A 24,828-nucleotide genomic window follows, 5' to 3' on the forward strand; every position below is an offset into this window, starting at 1 on the left:
ATTCAGTGTTATTTTGGCTTAAGGGCATAATGTCACAATTTGGTGCATCCTCTAATGACTTTTTTTTTTTTTTTCTAAAGGCAGCTTACAGCTTAGACCTAGTTCAGCGAATTTCCTTGTAAGGTCCTTGGAAGACTGGAGGAAAAAAAGTACAACTGATTGCGTGGCCAAATTTCTGTTCATGCCTGCTTACTGATTTTTGTTCATTTCACAAATAAACAAGGCATGAATACATCAACCCACAAACCATAAACAATAAAGAACTTCATCCTGTAAGTTTGCTACGGCCAGCAGTTTGTGGCTGAATCTGCTATTTGTCATAAGATAAATGATAAAGTGATTGCCATTTGTCACTGAATACATAAGAGGAGTGCTCAGCTGTGAACCGCTCAAATGCAGACGACAGTAAATACTGCCATTCTTATTACTAACTTCCTTTAAAAGGGCCCCCTAACACTATGAAAATAAAAGTAGATTAGTGCTTGGGATAAAAATTCTTATTCTTCTAACCTAAGGAGAAAAATCATTGAATAAGCACTAAGCATCTGAATACTCACGGTTAAAAACCTTGTATTTACTGCAACATGGAATGCATGCAAACATATGCCATCTTTTATAAAGAAAGGTGTTTTATAAAGTTGAGTGCTAAATTTAATTTATATGTATTGTTCCCATTTTTGTACTGTTCAGTGATTTTTAATACAAACTTTTTTATGTTTCTGAGAATCACTGGTGCTTGACGGCTTTCAACTATATTAATAGAGGTTATAACAGTGCCCATACATTAATGTAGTCTGTGCTTTATCTAAACTCTGATTGAATTTAGGGAGTGCCTAAATTCTATGTTGCTATACTTGCTGCCAACTATATGAACTTTATTAATTTCTTTGAAAAGCTATGCAACAATAAAATAGGAAAACATGAAATGCAAATGATGTATCAGGAAGAAGACATGACTGCTCATGAAATTCCTAAGCTATAACATTCTTTAGTGGCAAATACCACACCAGATGAGAAGACAGCATTATAATTACAGCACCTTATACTACAATAAAATTGTTCAAAATTTGAAGCTTACCTGTAAAAGAAGCATAAGAAGTCACAAAATTTGGGGGTTTGTGTCACTGTGACTCGCAAGAAAAAAAGCAAAAACAGCTGACACATATTGTCTGAGATTTTATAAAATGTTTATAACTCTTGGTTTTATCATGGAATATATCACTTTTCACAAGAGAACTCAGATTAAATAACACATAACCTGAAATACCTTTACACCATTAGACACAGTCCCTTCAAGATTAAGGTTGAAATACTCCGGTGGAGAAATGTAGGGAAGTATGCACTTTATAGTATCTTTAAATCCAAGCTGAATAACAAGTAGAAAAATAAGTATTTAGTGGTAGATGTTTCCAGAAGCCAATCTTTTAAATTCAAGTTATTATATTTATAAAGTACTACAATAAAATTAAATTTTGAGAAATTAAATTATAAACTTGTCTTTTTAACTGTAGTCCAATATAAAAAATTTCAAAATCTTTATTATAAATATATTTGAAATAACACTTTCAAAATATCACTCTTTATACCTTGTGCTGAAGCACACTAGAAATCTTTCAAGTCTTTGAAGCTGGGAGTTGAGATTTCCTGGCATAAGCTAATACATTTTTCATCAAGTGCTAATGGATGAAAATGACTAGTTGGATCACAGGAATGTATGTGTAAAGTCTCTCACTATCTGTGTCAACACTACATATCAAATTAATTTATCAAATATTTGTTTAAATACTTATTGCTCTATTATATATTACTATGGTGTACAGAAAGAGTGTAATTATAAAATCATTTAATATGATTTTTAATTTCTGTACATTAAAATGTAAAATTATTAACATTCACGGCAGATACATACATGAACCACAAGTATATACTAACATCTATTCAAATAGTATATTTGCAATGTGAGCATTTGGTTTAATGATCAATTCTCAAATAGCAGGAGCTAATGCTATTGTTTTTAAAACTCATATATAAACCGTGTAATTCCCGGTTTTCATTACATCATATAGACACTTGTTTCTCATGTTTTTTCTCTAAAGAATTCATCTCTCCAGTTATTTCTGCATTATCTACCAGTTACTTTATTTTTTCTATCTTGATAAATCTATTTTGCAATGGATTAGGTTATTTCACTGATATGTGCATTTTATTGCCTCTACAACATTCAGAATGTTGTTTCAGGGGCATTTTTTTTCGGTATACAAACAGAAAACAGAAAACGGAAAGGCTGACTTTCAGGCTTTTGACAGGAGTCTTGTATAAGTGGAAGACTTTTAATTCTCAAATTGTTTCACTTCAATAACTCTTTTAAAGTTGTTACGCCAAGATGCCTGGCGGATTAAGCTCCATTGCCTTTTCTTGTTTTGAACTAATGTATTCTTGATCACCGTTTAATGAAACTATATACCACATGGAGATTTCACATTAGATAAGCCATGTGAAACCCTCATCAGACAAGTAGCTCTGGCTGGTGGTAATCCTTCAGATGAAAATTTCAGACTAGCAGGTTTTCCAATTTAAATGAGCCCCTTTAACTATAAAAAATTGGCACGGTATGATTGCTAAAAATTATTTTTAAATTTTTATGTTGCCAAAGTGCCCTGGTGGCTGTGAAAAACAGAAATACTGCCATAAATACAGAAAACATTAACTGGTCACTGAGGGGATCCAATTTACAACCCATAGAGACAACTCACACAGCTCACTGACACTGGCACTGTTGGCTTTGTGATAGGGCATTCTGCTCTGCTCCCCCAACACAGGAGCGAAACTCATCTTAAATATGCAATTAAATATTCTACAAGTTCCTCTAGTCAGTGGTTATTACTCACTCCTACTTTATTTCACTCTGATCTATAGAAGTTCCATGATGTGTTCAGGTAGCCTTTAGGAAGCAACAGAACTTGTTATGAGTTTTTAATGAAAAATTACTTTTGGGGGATTAGCATGTGATATTTAACTTTTTATTAAAGTGATCCCATTTATGTTAAAAGACTTCTGTTCTCTATTTTTATTCTAACCCAGAACCGCTCTGCCTATTAATATTTCTATAGCTTGAATTATAACTTGCAGAAGTAAGTTATTCTCAGCTTAAGTTTGATTCGTAGGTTTGGATTTCAAACAAGAAGAAAAGGTAATATGTTTAGATTTGTTTTCAGTGTATATATTTTTTTCCATCTCTCACAAATGTCAATGACTTGTGCACAAGCATGGAATATATCAAGAGTTATTTATTCTCTTTTGTTCATAGTAGATAATATTAGTAGATATCAATTTGAAGAGTACCAATGATATATTTACTTTGGAACATCACTGTCATCTAACTATGAAATACAGCAAAATGTTGTTTCACAAAGGAAAAGGAAAAGTGTTACTCAAAACACAAACAAAAGTAACTACTTAGAAGGAACCAAAAGCTATGACTATTTCAAATATGAAGAATTATCAATGAAATCAACAATTCTATGCAAGCAGTGAAGACAGAACAAAAGACTGGACAAGAAGTCAGCTGAATATATATGCATTACCTTCATCAATATTGTTACACACTAATCAGAAAGTGAAGAACCTGGTAAGTGTTAAAAAGAAAGTTGCTGTAGCCGAAGGAGTTCAATTGTGTCCTTCTCTAAAAGATAGTCTCTAGTTTTTTTGGCGGGGAGCATTTCACAGCCTCAGGATCATAAAGGATTCTGTCTTATGATCAGTGGCCTCCAGTTAGGTTTCCAGTAGAGATGAATTAGATATAAGCAGAGTTTATTATGTAATATTGAATTATTTTCTAGTTTACTAAACAAATGATGGAAAATACATATAGTTACTAACATCAAGTATTACAAACTAAAAAAATATTCTTTCAAGGAGCAGAGTGGTCATCATTCAGGTTTACTTAACCTGCTCACAGTTACGTAATGAAATCAGGTCGCTGTGGTGTTACTGCCTCTTGTAACTAGCTGCACTCAAGTGAGACAGAATAGAAAGGTTGATTTGCATCTATACCGGACTGCAAAGACCCAAGCAGAGAGCTGGACACAGTCTTTACTCCCTGAAGTAAGACAACAGCAACCTTGTAAAGATACCCACCAAATCTCCTGGGCTAAATATGCAGGATGTGTGACTCCCTAGCCCCCTCCTTGCTAGAAAGGTGCACTGCAGCTTGAAGAAATCATCTGAGAGGGGGCTGAGAAAAAGTGATGTGCTCATCCTCCATCACAATTACTGCAGGGAAGGGGAGAGTGGGAAATACAAAAGGAAATTTGCAAGGATGAACGAGCAGAGAAAACCCCAATCTCTTCCAGAGTAAGGAGTGTGACAGGAAAAGTCTTGCTTAAAAGAACAAATAAGTAAAGAACTTTCCATGACAAATGAGGGAATGGAGAAAAGAGATAAGGGTGAAAGGGATAAGAGTACATTGTGAGTACAATTCAAGCAATCTTTGAATCTTTGCAAGCATTAAAAAAAAGCATCCCCAAATATTATACTCCAGAATATGTTATCTCTTCTACTATCTGGTTTAGATTAGCTATAGTATTAAACCACAGTCTGTGGGGAAATAAATCACCTCCTTTAGAAATTTAAAAAAAAAAAAAAAAAAAAAAACAACTTTTGAAAATAATAATAAAGCCAAAAGTGGAAAGTTGTCACAAAGGGAGATCACAGTAAACAAATACAGGAAAGAGTCATTATAAATTTTTCCAACAAAGAGAAATTAAGATACATTTAGTACAAGGATAAGCTCTATAATTGGTAACCACTTAATTTAAGGAAATCTTAAATACCTTCAAGAAGAGAGAGAAGTGAGAGGGCTTTATATCATGAATTTTAAGGAAGAAATTATAGAAATTATCATCTTAAAATATCTATGGATCAGTAGTTCCCAACTTTATTTTCCTGCCCTGATGGTTCACCAGAATAACTACCCCTGGACAGAGAAAGTAAGTAGAGTCTAAAATAATAAAGCCATTACCACTAGCCAACAACAAAAATAATAACAATAACAACAACAAAATCCAGGTTTATAGCGTTCATCTTTGACCTTCCACAATGATTCCATCTTTCATCTATTCAGTCAGGCCTCTAATAAGAATTTATTGATTGCCTAATATATGCCAAGCACTATACTAAGTTCAAGTTAAATACATCTGTTGTAGTTGATAAGGTCTGTTTCCAACTGCTTAGTACTCTCACATTCATATGTACACAATAAAACTTGGTTTGTCATTCAAAATGTTTAGAATTACATATCACCATATCTTTCTAATAGGCAATTATCTTCATTTTCAATCCAAAGAGTTGCTTTAGACAAAGTGAAAGAGTAGACGTACATTTTTGGCGGGCTATTTAATCCTAAATGGCAACTACTTTCACTCACTTAATTTCTCTTAATTTCAACCTACTTGTCATATATGGTGACAGCCAATCCTAGACCACCTCTTCTGTTGGTAGTCCAGATGTAGATAAACACACTGACCACAGCATGTGTGTTAGCAATCTGAGAAAGTATTTTCTCACCTGTGTAGTGACTGAAACACTGTTGAAGATTTTATTTTTTAATGGCAATGTTCTAATTCTGCTTTAAAAATAAAACAGAAACATAACAGTGGAGATTAAAGTCTACTGATCCATATGTTGCTTCATCAGTAGAAAACCTCTCCCTGAGTTTCCTTGCTTAGCTTCACTTTGGAGTTTTGAGATTATTTTTTTCTTTTTACAAATTCTCAAGAGGAAAAGTTAATCTACTTCATCTATGAAGGAGAAAAATTGCTCAGAGCTGAATATTTGAAACTTCTGCTGTACTATGTTATTTTCAACTTTGTTAAATTGGAAACTGTTCCCCAGAACCCCTTTCCCTGCATAACTTCATGTTAGAAGTGACCAAAAGAAGAATGGGTGACAGATTGGGAAGGTGGAGGTGAAGCCCTGGCTGTAACTTTTAGAAGGCTATTGCAACCAGACACAGTGATGGGAACACACAGCGATGGGCAGACACAGCTTGTCATTACTCCCTACTGCTCCACATCCATTTATCTTCACTAGCAGCCTCCCCTGTCAAAAGAAGGTTACTCTCCTCTCGTATGAAGAACCCAATGACCTCTCTTAATATCCATGCCTTTCACAGGAACGCTGACCTCCTAAGTCCCACCCCCAACATACCTCATTGCTTCTAGACTTACAACCAGACGCAAGTTCTGGGATGACTCAGGGGTCAGAAACAAAGTGTGACCTGTGACCTTGTGAGTATGCACCACATACATCAGAAGAATTGCAAGATTTTTACCAATTTGTATAAATAAAAGTCTGGGGAATACGTATATATAATATACATTCATATATATGTATATTATATATATGAATTATATATATGTGAATGTATTCTAAAGGTGTTTGATCAGAATGGAAGAAAATAAGGTTGGACTGGGCCAAATCTATTCATATGATTGCACTAAGGAAAGGTTCTGAATTCAAAGTGTTAGCTTGATCAGGTGGAGAAAACTATTTGCTTGGTGGGCCATGTGGGGCGTTTGGGAGGAGCTTAAGTCATGAGGGTGAGATCCTCAGGAATGGGATTAGTGCCTTCTAAAAAGAGGCTCTAAGGAGACCCCGAGCCCCCTCCTACCAGGTGAAGTTAAAAACGAGAAGTCTGGGACTCGGAAGAGAGGTCTCACCTTGATCTTGGACTTCCAGCCTCCAGAACTGTGAGAAATAAACTTCTGTTCTTTATAAAGCTACTCAGTCTGTGGCATTTTGTTATAGCAGCATGGAGGAACTAAGACAAGAGCTTTCCTGAATTCCGTGAGGTTTCTAGCAAATCACTGAACCTGTTGGTGGTTGTGGGGATCCCCTGAATTTGTAGCCAGCTGGTTTGAAGTAAGAGTGGTCCTGAGGACCCTCAAACTTGTGGCTGATGTATGAAGAGAGGGCAGTCTGCCGGGACTGTGCCCTCTGTGCAGTTTTTTTCCTAACGCCTGGTATTAAAGGTAAATGCCACCACATGCCAAGATGTCAAAAGCCAAGCATACAAACGTTAGAAGTGCCAACTATGGTACTACGTTTACTTACCTCAGCACTCCTCATAATATCCCCTCCCCAATATACACAACCTGCCTGTCTCCCATCGCACAGATGGTGGGTATGGTCTTGCAAAAAGAATGAGCTGAAATTGGGAGAGACTCTTGTTCTGTATGCCTGAGTAAAGAGTTCTTGGTGACCATAAACCTCATTTACTAATGGACATTTTAGAAAGCCTTGATACATTGTTAGTATTCTGTCTACTTTTAACTTCAGAAGGACACTTAATTATCAAGTTACTGTAAACCCAATTGTGCTTTCATTTCCCTTGACTGATCCTAGTACCCAAAGAACAATGGCCACTGTAAGGCCACCAGGACTGGTGACAAGCAGTAATGATATCCTAACTGCTTTACTATTTACTGAGGGCTTTCAATATACTTGGGGAGGGGTACCAGAAAGGGCACCTATTTTAATCCCAGATGTGCAACTTAAAAGCTGAGGGACTATGGGAAAGTTTGGTTTAATGTCTCTAAGTTTAAGTTCCCCAACTGCAAGGAGGAAATTTGAAAAATAAAACCTTTTCTGGGTAGTATAGTCATTTTCACAATATTGATTCTTCCAGTCCAGGAGCCTGGTATACCTCTCCCTCTGTTTATGCCGTCTTTGATTTCTTTCATCAGTGTTTTATAGTTTTCTGAGTACAAGTCTTTAGCCTCCTTAGGTATGTTTATTCCTAGGTATTTTATTGTTTTTGCTGCGATGTTAAATGAGATTGCTTCTTTAATTTCTCTTTCTGATCTTTTATTGTAAGTGTATAGGAATGCAAGAGATTTCTGTGCATTAATTTTGTATCCTGCAACCTTACCAAATTCATTGGTTAGTTCTACCAAATTCATTGGTTAGTTCTACCAAATTCATTGGTTAGTTCAAGAGATTTCTGTGCATTAATTTTGTATCCTGCAACCTTACCAAATTCATTGGTTAGTTCTAGTAGTTTTCTGGTGGCATTTTTAAGATTTTCTATATAAAGTAATATGTCATCTGCAAACAGTGACTATACCACCCAAAGCAATCTACTCTTAGTAAATGAAAACAGTTTCCTGGCTGTGCTGGAGCACTTTAGGATAAGATCTATGCTTATGACCATTATAATACTGTAGATATCTCATTTATGCAACATTAAATTTATTTATTTTTTCTGAAAGCAGGATGAGGTGAACTTCCTGAAGGTAACAACTCAACTAAAATCCATAAAATTTAAAAGAAGATGGACAGAACAATTGGAGGTTCTTTTAATTATATGTATAACCACAATAAAAGTAATAACGTGCTATGTTATTCAGCACTGCTTAGCTATTTTATAAGTGATATCTTTTTAAAATTTTTGATTACAGATTCTGATATATAAGTATGTATTTATAACATAAAATACAATGTAATTTTGTTGGTGCCTTTATTAATGGTATAGGTGAAGCAAAAAGATATAAAGTCTTGGTGTTCTCAGTAATTCACTTTCTGTTTTCGAAACATTTTTTGATAAGTAGAGGAAAGTTGCCAATATTTAAAAGTTGTATATTAAGACTCTCTTCCTTTGATTCTGCCTCTAGTTAACAAAAAACCTATTAAAATGCTGTCGTGATTCTCTCTCCTTTATGAGGCTGGTATGCTTCTCAGAGTTAAGATCTGTGCTTTATTTGAATAATCCTCAGACTCTAGAATAGTGTATTTTATGTAGTAGGAACTCAATATTTACCAACTACTGAACTAAACCATTATTCCAGTCTAAACGTTTCCAATGTGAACTTTGGAAGTACTATTCATTGTCACACAAGTTCCTATCACATTTCATTCTCATTACACAATTCTGGAAACAAGTGTTCACATTAACTTAATCTGAGTCTGAATGAAAGAATGTTACTTTCTCAAGGCCCCACATACTAGAGGGTCTAGTTGCAGTTAGAATAATTCTAGCTCTCCATTATTACTTCCACACCATTATTCCCCCATGCTTATGTGAAAATACTCCTTGTTTTCAATTTTATATTGAGTAAAGAATATAATACTCTACCTTCTCTAACCCTATTTCACTGTCATTTAATGATTTGCTGGTCATTTTCCCACACTAAGAGAAGACTCCGGCCCGTGGGACTCAACCTTCTCTTCTGTCTATCCCTTGTTCTCCCATCATTCTCTTTTACATTGATATCTATCTGGATGACCTATCCAACATTTTAATCTTAAGAGTTTATGGACTTACTCAAATCTAGTTAACTTCAATTCCATGACCCATTAACAATGCATACCCATGGACACCCTTCTGACTTTGCATCATGTAGAATGGTACCATGGCTGGAGTTTTAAACTCTGATACTTTCTTTTCTGACTACAGTCTCTGAGCCTTTTGCTTCCTCTATTCTTGCTACCTTTTCCGTACCTGAAATCACCCAACCCAAGATTCAAGATTCATTTTCTTCTCAATCTTCCCTGTATTATTAAAGATTTCCTGAAGTTTCTGATGATATATATGCTTATAGTTTTCACAATAATATCACCAATGAAACTCTTGTTCCTTCGGTTCCAGATTCTTACATGCACTTGGGCACTGGACTCCAAGTAGCTCCTCCAAATGTATCTCAAACTTGATTGAATCCAGTTTCAAACCTATTCTTCAGTCCATACTCTACATTTTTTTTTTAAAAGATGTTGGTACCACTAACCATTCTGTTGTTAGTCAAAAACTTGATATATATTTGGGTAATTTTTCTCACTATCTGGCCAAATAACCATCAAGTTCTGTCTATATTAACCTAAAAAAAAATCTGAAATTCACCTTTTTGTCTTGCTAGAACCATACCACTTCACCAATGAATTCTTAGTTGGTACCACTGTATCCAAATCCTTCATTCCTCTCCAACTGATTACATGTGATCAATGATTGCCAACCGTTGATATATGTCATGGAATACAAAGAAGAAGCAATATTCACCTCACCACACTGGGGTAAAGGGACAAGGCTCTTTGATGACAGTCTTCAGAGCCCAGTCTCAGCCACCTCAGGCCCTTCCCAACTCTAACTGCTGATGGGAATCAATGTCTCAGTCCACCCGTGGCCCATTAGCCCCATAATGATGTGCCACAACAGACCAGTGGAAATCTCTGCTAATTTTAGTGGGATTTTCCTCAGGTGCTATGGTAGCTTTGTTACCCTTTGATCAATTATTTACCAAACATAATACACTACCTCAAATTCCCTAAATGTCTGCTCGTTTTTGACACCGATATGCCTTTCCTCCTATTGTTTTCACTACTTCAAGTATTCTTTCCTTGGCTAACTTGCTCCCACCCTCCAAGACTTAGTTCTGCTATTCTCATAGCAAGCTTTCTCAGATTTCTTTCAAGGTCTTCTTCGTGGCTTCCAGAGAATTCTGTGCTTAATTCAAGAAAAGTAGTTGTTGCACCTTATTTTAACTTACTTGTACCTGTTTCTTCATCACTGCTCAGTGAAGCTAAATGAGAGCAGGTGTTACTCTATACTTACCATGTTCAGAATCTCACCCAGATTCTGACTCTCAAGACATGACTTCAAAATGAATAAACGGATGGATGAATGAATGAATGAATAGCAATATTCTCTGTTCCTGCCAAAGTAAATTGAAATACAAATCTCACTCTTTCACTGATTCTTTTAGGAGTCACATCACTTCATTTGGACTTCAGTTCAGCAAATACTGAATTCTTATACTGTCCTAGACATTGTGATGGACTCTGGAAGTACTCACATGAGTGAGGCATCATTCTCTTCCTCAAATGCATCACAAATTGGAATGGGAACCAAATATTTAAGCAAAAATGCATTATATGACATATAATACAATCTCTCCCTCAATCTTGTCTCTTTCCCCTTTGCTGGAAAACTTACCTGGGATCTGAAATTTGCCAACAAATAAATAGAAATACCTAAGTTCCTTTATTACCAAAGCTCTTGAAAGAGTATTCTAAAGCTGACTTCTCTAATTTCTCTCAGTATTCTGGCTACTTTCACCTTTATATTTAATCTTCTGGCCTTATCAATCTACTGATACCACTCTTTCTACCACTGATGCTCTCCTAATGGCCAAATTAAGAATGTGTGACTCAACACTCTGGCAATGTTTGGCACTGCTGATCCCTGTGGAGATGAAATTCAGACCTCTTGACTGAGGCTAGTGTCTTTGGGCTGGAAGACAGGCTCTGTGAGCATGGGATACAAACTTCTGAGGAGTGGGCTCTAGTTGGCCTGCAGAGCTGCAGACAGCAATGAGAAAGAAGGAAACAACCTGCTCACCCAGGTTCTATCTTCAGATACTCTCTAACACTTCTCTTCAAAGTTTTCATAAGCTCCCATGTCTTTAACCATCAACACGGGAGCTGACTCACCAATCTTCTCCATTTCAACTCCTTCCCCAGTTTCCACTTCTCCATTTCAACTCCTTCCCCAGTTTCCTCTACTTGTCCAAAACAGATCATCTTCTCAGTAAGCCAATCATCAAAAGTTCTTTTTACCATAAATGTTACCATATTTTTTTCAAGTCAACCAATATCGTACTACCTCCTATAAATTCTGGTTCTTTTATTTGCATATCACAACCATTTTGACATCAGTCTTCCAGTTCTATCAGTGTCTCATCACTTCCCTCTGATGACAAACGCACTTTTTTGGTAACTAATATCTGCAACTTGTGCTTTCATTTCATGTCATGTCATCCTACAAAATGCTGTCGAATTGGTCTTGCTACAGCCTATCTCTGAGCACACTGCACTCCACGAAAATTCTTCACATCTCTCACTGCTTTACAAATTAAGTGTAAACTTTTCAACTGGGTCTTTGTGATATATCCCAGACCTACATTCTCAGCTTTATCTCTCATTGTTTACCTGCATTAGTCATATAAGAACACATTTAGATGGAAATTTGAAACAGTAATATAATTAAGAGTAGAATGTCTCCACATTATATTATTAAAAGCAATAAAATCAAACCACAACCATCAATATACCAAAAAAGTAATAATGACAAAAGTAGAAAGGTAGTGTCAACATGGAAAGCATTAAGCAAGATGATAGAAGCAAGAATCAATAAAGCTATCATGTAAATTAATTAAATTACTAAATCCGAATAGATTGAAAAAGCAAAATCATCCTAAATATTGCTCTATAAAGGTTACAAATGCACATCTAAAAAATAAGCCACAATCGTTGATAATAAAACGCAAAATTAGATTAGTCTAACAAGAAGAGCAGGGGGCTTCCCTGGTGGTGCAGTGGTTGAGAATCTGCCTGCTAATGCAGGGGACACGGGTTCGAGCCCTGGTCTGGGAAGATCCCACATGCCGCGGAGCAACTAGGCCCGTGAGCCACAACTACTGAGCCTGTGCGTCTGCAGCCTGTGCTCCGAAACAAGAGAGGCCGTGATAGCGAGAGGCCCGTGCACTGCAATGAAGAGTGGTCCCCGCTTGCCACAACTAGAGAAAGCCCTCGAACAGAAACGAAGACCCAACACAGCAAAAATAAATAAATTAATAAACTCCTACCCCCAACATCTAAAAAAAAAAAGAAGAGCAGGGGTTGATAATATTAACTTTAGAACAATACACAGGAGAGAATTATGATTATATAAAAAAAATATTATGACCAAACTGATCATTTAACAGCTATTCTATACATTAGATCCTCAGAACTTATTGATCTTATAACTGAAGGCTTGTATCCTTTGACCTGCTATACATACAAATATATAAAGTAAAACCCACAAATTAATTCATGTAGAAAATTTCAACATACTACCAATAGACTGCAACATTCAAGTAGACTGAAATATAGGAACTTTTATGTCATGAAAAGTACAATTAGGTTGAACTGAACATTTCATTAATTTATTTGCTCACACATTATCTATGGAGCAAAAGCTGCATTGATCATATTTGATAACCCTGTACAAATTAAACAAAAACTATTTAACAGAAATTTATTTTTCTCTTGCTTTACTGAAGTATAATTGATAAAATTATATACACTTAAGATGTACAATGTTATGATTTGATATACGTATATTGTGAAACGATTACTACAATCAGGTTAACTAACACATCAATCACCTCGTAGCTATATATTTTTGTGTGTATATGGTAAGAATTCTTAAGATTTACTGTCTCAATAAATTCCAAGTATACAGTAGAGTGTTAATTATAGTCACCATTCTACAATTAGATCCTCAGAACTTATTGATCTTATAACTGAAGGCTTGTATCCTTTGACCAGCATCTCCCCCATTTCACCCACCCCCTTACCTCTGCTAACCATCACTCTACTGTACTCTGTTCCTATGAGTTCAACTTTTCTATTTTTTAATATCCCACAAATAGTAAGATCATTTATCTTTCTCTGTCTGGCTTATTTCACTTAGCAGAGTGTCCTCTAAGCTTATCCACCTTGTTGTAAATGGCAGGATTTCCTTCTTTCTCATTTACTTCTCACATTTTCTTTATCCATTCATCCATTAACAGACACTTAGGCTGTTTCCTCAACTTGGCTACTGTTGAGGAAATAATAATGCTACCATGAACATGGGGGTGCATATAGCTCTTCAAAATACTAATTTTGTTTCCTTCTAATATATACAGAGAAGTGGGATTTCTGTATATTTCTACTTTTAACTTTCTGAGGAATCTCCATGCTGTTTCCAATAATGGCTATGCCAATTTAGACTCCCACCAACAGTGTACAAAGGTTCCCTTTTTTCTACAACCTGGCCAAAACTTATTTCTTGCATTTTTGATAAAAGCCATTCTGACAGATGTGAGGTGATATCCCAGTGTGGTTTTGATTTGCATTGCCCTGATTAGTAATGTTGAATACTTTTACCTTTTCATTTATCTACTGGCCATTTGTATGTCTTCTTTGGAAAAATGTCTTTTCAGGTCCTCCACCATTTTGAGGGGGTGTGAAGTAGAAAAGGACAGCTTTATTACTGTGCCAGGCAAAGGGGAACACAGTGGGCTCCTACCTCGAAAAACTGTGTGTCTCACCCACCCCCAGAGGATCTGATGAGGGTTTTCTAACAATCGCTCAAGGGTGGGGTCTCTGAAAAGATTAGGGTGTGTGTGGGGGGCCTGCACTCCTTTAATCTCCTCTCAGGTGGTTGATCTCCTCATCTTGATGAGCTTCTCTGGTCCCTTTAATCTTGCCTCAGCCTCCACCCATTGTTAACTGGATTATTTCTGTTATTTTGCTACTGAGTTGTATGAGTTACTTATATGTTGGCTATTAACCCCTTATCAGATATATGGTTTGCAAATATTTTCTCCCATTTGGTAGGCTGCCTTTTCAATGTATTGATTATTTCTTTTGCTGTGCAGAAGCTTTTTAGTTTGATGCAGTCCTACTTTTTAACTTGTGCATTTGTTTCATATGCTTATGGTATTATATGCAAAAAAACTGTTCCCAAGACCAGTGTCAAGGAGATTTTTTTCCTATGTTTATTTTCCAGGAGTTTTATAGCTTCAAGTCTCAAATTTAGGACTTTAATTCATTTCAAGTTAATTTTTTTGAGTGGTGTAAAATAGGGGTCCAGTTTCATTCTTTTCTATGTGGCTATCAGAGACTATTTTATTTCTTCCTTTCCTGTTGGATGATTTTTCTTTTCCCTTCCTAATTACTCTGCCTAGGACTTTCAGTACTGTGTTGAACACAAGTGATGTGAACATCCTTGCCTTCTTCTTGACCTTAGAGGAAAAGCTGAAAGCTTTTGATGATGAAGAATGATGTTAGCTGTGGGCTTGTCAGCCTTTACTACGTTGAGGTACATTCCTTCTACACCTAACTGGTTTTTTAAAATTATGAATGGATGTTGAACTTTGTCAAATGCTTTTTCTACATCTGTTGAGATTATTATATAATATTTACCCTTCATTCTGTTAATGTGTTGTATTGCCTTTATTCATTTATTGATTTGTGTATGTTGAAATAGCCTTGCATCCCAGGGATAAATATGACTTGGTTATGTGTTTGGTCCTTTTAATGTGCTGTTAAATTGGGTTTGCTAGCATTTTGTTGAGGATTTTTGCACATGTGTTTACTAAGGATATTGGCCTGTAGGCTTTTTTCTTGTAGTGTCCTTGTCTGGCTTTGGTATCAGGGTAATGCTGGCTTCATGAAATGAGTTTGGAAGTGTTCCCTCTTCTTCAATATTTTTTGGAAAAGTTTGAGAAGCATTGGTATTAATTCTTAAATGTTTGGTTGGACTCACCAGTAAAGGTCCTGGGGTTTTCTTTGTTGGGGAGGTTTTGATTATTAATTCAATCTCCTTACTAGTAATCCATCTGTTCAGAGTTCCTATTTCTTCACAATTCAGTCTTGGTAGGTTATATATTTCTAGAAATGTATTCTTTCTTCAAGGTTATCCAATTTGTTGACACATAATATTTCATAGTAATCTCTTATAATTCTTTGTGTTTCTGTGGTATCAGTTGTAATGGTTCCTTTTATTTTTTATTTATTTTTTCTTAGTCTAACTAAACTCTTGTTTATCTTTTCAAAAAAACAGTTTTTAGTGTCATTGGTGTTTTCTATTGTTTTCCAGCCTCTATTTCATTTACTTCTGCTATTATGTCTGTTATTTTCTTCCTTCTCCTAATTTTGGGTTCAGTTTGTTCTTCTTTTTCTGGGTCCTTGAAGTATGAAGTTAGGCTGGTTGAAAGATCTTTCTTTTACCTTGTAGACATTTATTACTATAAACTTCCCTCTTAAAACTGCTTTTGCTACATCCCATAAATTTGGTATATTATGTTTCCATTTTTGTTTCAAGATATTTTTTATTTCCCATTTGATTTATTCTTTGACTTTGGTTTGGAGTATAAGTTCTACATATTTGTGAATTTTCTAGTTTCCTCTTGTTGTTAATTTCCAGCTTCATACAACTGTGTTTGGAAAAGATACTTGGTATAATTTCAGCCTTTTAAAATTTGTTATGACTTGTTTTATGACCTAATTTATGATCTACTCCAGAGCATGTGCTGTGTTTGCTTAAGAAGACAGTGTCATCTGTTGCTGTTTGATGTAATGTTCTATACATGTCTGTTTTGGCCTAAAGTGTAGTTCAAGTCTAATGTTTCATTATTGATTTTCTGTCTAAATAATTTATCCATTGTTGAAAGTGAGGTATTAAAGTCCCCTACTATCATTGTATTGTTGTCTATTTCTCCCTTTATGTCTGTTAGTATATTTGCTCAATATATTTAGGTGCTTTGATATTATATGCATATATATATTTATAATTGTTATATCCTTTTCATGAATTGTCCCCATTATTATTATGTAATGACCTGTTTACAGGTAAGTAAAACTCTTGTTACGTTTTTACTTAAAGTCTACTTGGTCTTATACAAGTAGAGCTATACAAGTAGAGAGAGCCCTGCTCTCTCTTTGGTTTACATTTGCATGGAATATATTTTTTTAAATTCTCTTCCCATTCAGTCTGTGTGTGTTCAAATGTGAAATGAATCCTTGTAGACAGCATATAATTGGGTCTTGCTCTTTATCCTTTCTTTTAATAAACTTTCTGCCCCTTTCTCCCTTTCCTGCCAGACTCCAATAATGCATAGATTGTTTCTCTTGATGGTACCTCATATTTCACATAAGCTTTCTTTATTCCCTGTCATTCTTTTTCTTTGTTCTTCTCTGACTGAATAGTTTCAAATAACCTGTCTTCTACTTCACAGATTCTTTCTTTTGCTTAATCAAGTCTGCTACTGATGCTCTCCGTTGCTTTTTTTTTTCATTTCACTCACTGTATTCTTCAGTTTCAGATTATCTTTTTTTTTTTACAATTACTATTTCTCTGTTAAACTTCTTGTTTCATTTGTGTATTATTTGCCTGATTTCATTGAACTGTCCTTCTGTGCTTTCTTGTAGCTCACTGAGCCTCCTCAAAACAACTGTATTAAATTCTGTATCAGGCAAATTGTAAATCTCCATTTCTTTGGGGTAGGTTACTGGAAAATTATTGTGTTCCTTTACTAGTGTCTTGTTTCCTTAATTTTTTATGTTCCTTGAAGGCTTTTGTTGTTCTATTTACATTTGAAAAAACAGTCACCTTTTCTAGTCTTTACTGACTTGCTTAGGGAGAGAGATAACTTCATTTATTAGCCCAGTGAAGGATGCCGTGACTTTCTCAGACCTTTTCTATGGATATATCTGCTCCACACTTCTTATTTCCTCTTGGGGTGGAATTCTTTTACCTTCTTTGAGTGCATGTGAAAGGCATGAATTGGGGTCTCCTATTTGCATGCTCAGCCCAGAGCCCACTTCCTGTGTATGCAGTGAGTACCAGAATTCTTAAGATTGTGTGCCTTCTTTTAGGTCTGCAAAGCCAGCGGAGTGCTGACAGCTTCCTGTCTGCTTTTCCTAGGGCAATGCTAAATACTCAAGTTTGTGTGCTTTCTCTCAATCCCACGGAGCTGGGCTGCCTTTCTGTGCATGCTCAATAGCCATCTGCAAAGGTTCACATTTACTGCCCATGGGGGAAGGGTCTGTGAGTGAGGTGCTCAGAGCATTAGGGATGCCCATGGACCAGTAAGAAGTGTCCACTGGTAAAGCATCCCCAGGTCTAATGGGCAGGATCCATGATGGAATCTATATAGTTGGATACACGTCCCTGCGATGTGTTACAAGCACTGCCTATTGTGTACCTGTCTCTCCCTGCCCCTCAGTCATGCTGCTCACATCAGTATTCTGGATGGGGTGAGAAAGAAGTGGGCCTCTTGGCTGCATCCTACAGCCAAGAAGTTAAGCACATTGGGGAAGCTAAGCACTCACTAATATGCCCTCACTTTCCCCCAGTGAGAGCAATCTCAGAAGTTGCAGGCCAAAGGGATCTCCTTCGGCACTGAGCTATGCCACCTTGGGGGAGAGGTGACGTAGGCAAAATGAAACTCTTCCTTTACCCTGTCCAATTCACCCTATCTCAGAATTTTTTGCTCAATGTTGTGCAAGAAATGCTCCCCTGGACTCTGGACTTCTACAAAGGTACACTTGCCCATTAGTGACTGTCAAAATTGGTTTCTTTGGAGAAAGACAGTAGAAAATTCCTATTACACTATCTTGCTGGCATCACTCCTTAACATAAATTTAAACAATACCCACTACCCTCTGCTCCCAACCTGTGGAATAAAAAAATCTTATAAATAATTATTTTATTTATTTATTGTCCTTTTTTCCCCCTCAAAAAGTCTCAAGGAAGTTAAATTCCCTAATTTTTGACTAAGTCAATGTGCAAGTAAAAATATTAAATGAGAATGCTACATATTAAAATTGTACTCAGAGAATACATGAATATTATGAGTGAAAAACAAAAAAGTATTCAACTCAAGTTTCTAAACAATAGAAACAGAAATAGAAAATAGAATTATGAAAATCAAACGGAATGATAAAGAAAAAAGCTGAAATTAATGAATTAAAAACAAAAATAATTTATCTTTATAAATAAATGAAAATTTGGAGTTTGTGGAAAAAACAACTAGAAGGTAAAAAATTAAGGCTAATCAAGGAAAAGGAAAAATAAGAGGCTAATACATGAGAAAATTATAACTACAGAAGCAGAAAAGATGAAACTATTCCTATTTCATACAACTTAATGATAAATTTGAAAATCTCATTAAAATGACCTTTTCTAGACAAAATAAATTTAAAATACTGACACAAAAACTAGAAAATATTAATTATGTAAAAACCAAAGAAGATATAGAATAAATTTTGAAATGTTTTTCTTCACAAAAGAACCAAGCTCAGATAATATCTTTTGGGAGGCAATTCACCATGATGTTTATACACTTCTGTGACAGCTTTTATCCGGAACTATCTTTTCAAAATTTACTGCATAGACAATGTAATGCCTTCCTCTGGGGCAAAGGCTGGGCAAGTTTGCTAGAAGCTCACTTATAAAATTGGGGGTTTTCTACATTCCAGGTTCATTAGCTGTGATAAAAACCCCCTGTGTATGGAGCATCTGCCTGGACCACGTTCACGTTACTCCCATGACACTTGGAGCCAAGGGGAACCTACAAACATGAAGCTCACACAGCCATGTGTACTGAGTAATAGTCCTCTGTCTCTCACCCAGGAGTTTCAAGTCTTCTGTCAGCTCTTGTAAAGCAGTGGCAGCTAACTTGTTAGCTTGTAAGTAAGGTAAAACCTCTGACTTTTCACATATCTTGATAGTATCATGGGAGAATTTCTCAAACTTTTAAGGAACTGAAATGCCTCATGCTATTTAGCACAGAAAAAAGAACAAAAGCTTATTATTTCATTTTTAAAACTCCAAGAAATTTCTGATACCAATATCTTGAATGAAGTACAAAACAGAAGAACTGTAGACCAATAGATGTTCAGCATTAAATGATTGGAAATTGAATCTAGTAATGCATTACAATTTTAATAAAGCATTATCAAGTAAGGTATACTTAACAATGAAATTTGATATTTGGAAACATAATTATTTTAATTGATCAAAAGAGAAAATCACATATTTATGATATTACACTGCAGTAGGAGAAGGCATTTCAAAAGTGGCAGACCCACTAGGAAATTAATGTTACTTGGAAAAATCATAATTCCAAAGTGTGATCATAGAGTATTATCACAAAAATGTAGAAAAAAATACCAATATACAGAAAAAATGAAATGGACTATAGCCAAGTAGTTGTAATAGATGCCGCTAGATAGTTGGGGAAAAAAAGCTGAAAACGTAGTTGATTGCCAGTTCAAACAATAAAAATTCTATTTAAACTTTATATATAGTGCTTTAACCCATAATATTAGCAGTAATTCATGAACATATCTGTAAGACGTAACATGCTGTTAGAGAGAGGTGCAGAAAGAAGGGACGTTTCTTCCTTGTTTAATGAATCATGCTCTAAGCAAACATTCAAAATATATTAAATTTTTATTTGGGAATGACTCATATTCATGCTACATTTTTCCTTTATATTCTAGTGTGACCCTCTCTTGATTTCTAACTCCTTATGGTCATTGCAGGACTGGGTGGGTTTGTGCAAAAACCTGAAGGGTCCCAGAGACAAAATTAGTACTGCTTTGCTACCAGTCCTCAGATCAAAATGTTCATTCCTCAAAGAGCTGTAGATTTGAACAAGTTGCTTTAAAAAAGCAAAACGATGAACCTAATGAATGTTACTGCATGTGATTAATTAATGTTTAATCCTATCAGAATCATTTTTAAAAGAGTTATTAATTATGCAAAATACATTCTTAAGTTTTAAAAATTTCACGCTATATGAAAATCTTCTGGTGGTAAGAAAATCATCAAGGCAAACTATTCTTGCCTAGGAGATTCATTGGTCAGTCTTCTAAATGTTTCCAATGAAAATGCACTTATTTCCCACTATTAAGAACAAAGAATACATGTTTTTTATTTATAATAATACCTAATATAGCAAGTCAGTGAGCCAGGAACACAATTTACTGTTTGTAATTTGAATGTTGTCACTATATTCAAGTCTGTTTTTCACATCTTCCATTTTCCTGCTGATTACATTTTTAAATTGAGGCTAGGGTTTTGGTCATCCAATATTAAGTGTCCCCAAAACAGCAGTACTCATAAACTAGTCACGTGAACGAAGAAATGATGAGTGGCCAATAGGAGAATAATTTTTTAAATTATGTAATCTTTAAAATGATCTCAGATTAAATTTGTTTCTGATTTTTACTATGTCTGTATCTGGCTGTCCGATAAATTAGTGAATCACTGCCTGTATATTAAGCTAAGAATTTATCACATGAAAGAGTCAAGAAATGATTCAATAGCCAAACTTGAAATAGCAATAGACAAGGGAAGAGGTATTTCCTGAGAGTGGGAAATATGAAGCAAAATAAAAACTAATAAACAATACAAAGTATTGGGAGACTGTCTCTGCTAGAACTCAATCTGGAAATTGCTTGTGTCTGCCACAGATTCACTGTATCAGTAGTTCACTGTACTCCTCTCATATCATACCCTAAGTTATAGGGAGGAGAGCAAGACTACCAAAAGAACACTAGAGAAAGGCACTGATGTAGAAAAGGCAAGTGGGACTTCTGAGGATGGCTCATGATAGATTAAAATGCTTTAAACTCCAGTTTTGTTTGGACCTTCCCAGAAGCAAAGAGGGAGATTAGTAGCTACAGCCATAGTACTCTAATGAACATGCAATACAGAAATTTTAATCTTAAGCAATTTGCATTTGCAAATTATAGGCAGTTAGTAAACTGAATGACATTCAAGAAATCTATCATTTAAAGACATCTCATATGGAATTGCTTACTGAAAAAGACTGAATTTAACTCTAGCACCACACTGGTCTGCTCTCTGACGTTTATGTATATTTTTCTTAAAGTATTTTATTAGCTGTTCGTATTTCTAATTCTATGGTGTGTTTTCTCGCATCCTCAATTAATTCCATTGTGGCTTTTATAAAGTTTTTTAATAAGCAATTTCTTTAGATGATCCATAATTGTGATCAATTCTTTTGTCCAGCAGGGACAACCCAGATTAATAACACCACATTTATAATGATGCCTAATAATCCTTGTTTCTTTCTGGGGATGCTTTACATTATATACATAGTTACAATATTTTATCTCATCCAATTTCTAAACAGGGATGAGAATAGGTTTTCCATGAGGAATTTCATTGTCTTTCCACTCCTTCATATCAAGAACTGATCATAATCATAGATAGTGTCACTAATGATGAGCTATATCAATCTCTAAACTTTTCATGTTCGATCTCTACTCTGCTGATCATATAAGGTGAATGCACAACAAAGACCTATTCAAGACAATTTCATATAAATTAAAAGGTTATTTGAAAAGCATTATTGAGATATTTAGCAGAATCCTTAATTGTAGGAAAGCAACAGACAATTTTCACCTAGATGGAAGAGAACAGATGGCAAATTTCTTATGTATTATCAAGGAGAGAGGATGAGAGAGAGAGAGAGAGAGATTCAGCTTCTGAGTACAGCATGAATATTTGCTAAAGTATCAGTCTGATGCGGTATGGAAAGAATCTTTGAAATGCTACTGCTTTTAGCCACTATCATGCATGTGGACAGAAAAATTACACCCAAAAAAGCATACATTCATCCATTTAATCATTCATTCAGTCATTCAATGATTTTTTATTGAGACCCTCCCTTGTGCCAGGCATAGTTCTGAGCTTTTAGGATACAGAGGGGAATGTGGCAGAAAATTTCCTGTCTTCGTAAAGAATACATTATTATAGCAGGATTAGTCAGACAGCAAAGAAGTAAAAACGAATGAACAAAGCAAGTTCAAATAGAGATTGGTGCTAAGAAAAAAACCCGAGACTGTGTGATGTGTTCGAATGGCTGGATGTAGGTACACTTTGGGATGGGAAAGCAGAGACAGCTTCGGGATGAAAAGAAATACAGCTCTCAATTACTGAGAGGCTAGTTATACAGGATTTTTTCCCTTCATCTCTCTCCTGACGACCATATTTTGTCATTTCACTAATTATTATGGTTCCATTAAAGTGTTGAAATGCCGCTCAGTAAATAATTCCTGAAATCCCAGTGTCCTCAGCACCAGTACAATTGGAAAATGTGGTAGAATTCAAACAAATAATTCCACTGCTGTGATAAAATATGAGGTGGGGAATGATGCTTAACTCAGTGAGTAACCTAAAGCGTCTTGTTTTGAGAGCTGCCTTTGACTTTAAGCCTCCCCAGTCCATCAAGCCTCCAGGAACTCCTCCAAGAGGAGAGGCAACATTTGTTGCCACTAGATGGCACCAGTTAATTTCATATTTTTAAGACGAAAAACACAAAAACCCAACATACCTTTTTCTATGTAAAAGCCACATTTAACAGGGAAAAATGTTACTTGGCACTATTATTAATAAAAGTATTGTTCTTTTATTAATAATTTTCTTATAGGAGGGATCACAGCAATAGCATTATAGATGGTATGTTCATTCACTCACATACATGTCTATTCGATGTATATTTGTTCCAAATAATCTTTTTGAAAATGTATTAGCAATGTCTTTGAAATGTTAAAAGGAAAAAAGGGAATTGAATTTATTGAATACATATCATAATTGAATATATAAATATCAGGATCAAAAATATCTGATAAAAGTATATTATGATAATATATAATTTTTAAAGTTTTGTAGGAAATAGTTTTAATAAAATACAGTAGAGTTGTTTATTTTTTATTATTTTTACTTCACTTTAATTTTTTTATTGAAGTACAGTTGATTTACAATGTTGTGTTAGTTTCAGGTGTATAGCAAAGTGATTCAGATATATGTATATATATCTATGTATATATATATATATATTTTTTTTCAGATTCTTTTTCCTTATAGATTATTACAAAATATTGAGTATCGTTCCCTGTGCTATACAGTAGGTCCTTGTTGGTTATCTATGTTATATATAGTAGTGTGTATATGTTCATCTCAAACTCCTAATTTATCTCCCCCCCTTTCCCCTTTGGTAACCATAAATTTGTTTTCTATGCCATACTCTTTAGAATTTTTTAATTTCATATCAAAACAACATTCTGCAGTACTTTGAATTAATTTTATACTTCCTATAACTTTCTTGCTAATTTGTTTCCATCATTCCTAGGGGTTGTTTATTTTTGAGAATTAATTTCTGTTGCATCTCAAGTAATAGTAATATTTATAAATATATTTTTAAAAACTATGGTATTTATTATGTCAATTAAATGTAACAACAACTCATGAAATGTAAAATGGGATGTGAATCACTTAGCTAAATGTATATCATTTAGTCATATATCAAAAAATTTAATATGTATAACTTTATAAAACTTAATAAAACTTCAGATCTAAAAAGACACATTTTACCATATGATCTCCTTGTTTCTGACTAGCTACTGTTCAATTAAAACATACGCAAGTGTAAAATATCCTCATTTTTCAAAAAGAAGTGGCTGGTAAACATTCAAATTATGTTTATTCAGAAAAAAAACTAACTATTTTCACATTTCCTGTTAAAAACGTAAAAATGGCTCTGAATAACCTGCCATCAGTAGACTTTGAAATAAAAGTACAGTGACAAAATGAGAGTGCACATAAAATGCACTGAAAAGAATGCATACAGCATTCATATGCTGTATGAATATAATTATAGGAAATAAAAAAAATGAAACATTGCATGTTTATTATGCTAACATATTTATTTAAAAAATCTAAACATCTTTGCTACTTCAGTATGAAAAATGAGTGCATCAAACTAGCTGTTAATTTGACTATCACTATATTTCCTTCATCCTAAAACAGTCCAAAAATAATACTCACCTTAACATTTGATAGATTTCTTTGCCTCATGGTAAAGAGTGCTCTGTATCTCTGTTCTTCCTCATAGATTCTCTCTTCACAGGCTTCTTTCTCATTTATGAGATGATCAAACACAGCTTGTGCATGTTCCTTTTTCTCTCTCATGGCTATAAACTGGTCCCTATGACAAAATAAAGAATTGCATTTGCCATTAATCAATTCACATTTAATTTTCTAATGTGCATTTATGATACATTTTAAAATACCCAACATTGAAAAATCTTAGACTGAATGGCTGTGCAAAAATTCCCTAGTCCTTTTCACAGGCCTGTCTCCATGAGCTACATCTAAATGATCCAGGTGGAAGACAATCTCTGGAGATTTAGCGGATTCTCTTGGCT

The 24,828-nt window shown here is 34.9% G+C and overlaps 1 protein-coding gene across 1 annotated transcript in view; it reads right to left on the bottom strand.

Moving 5' to 3' along the window:
• Window positions 1-24,828, bottom strand: part of CCDC178 (coiled-coil domain containing 178) — a 234,081-nt gene that overhangs the window by 78,727 nt on the left and 130,526 nt on the right. Inside the window, exon 17 of the mRNA XM_060027775.1 lies at window positions 24,449-24,608. Coding sequence (XP_059883758.1) covers window positions 24,449-24,608 — 160 coding nt within the window. The remainder of the gene's footprint in view (window positions 1-24,448; window positions 24,609-24,828) is intronic.

Source organism: Delphinus delphis, chromosome 13 (assembly GCF_949987515.2).
Source record: "Delphinus delphis chromosome 13, mDelDel1.2, whole genome shotgun sequence".
Lineage (NCBI taxonomy): Eukaryota > Metazoa > Chordata > Mammalia > Artiodactyla > Delphinidae > Delphinus > Delphinus delphis.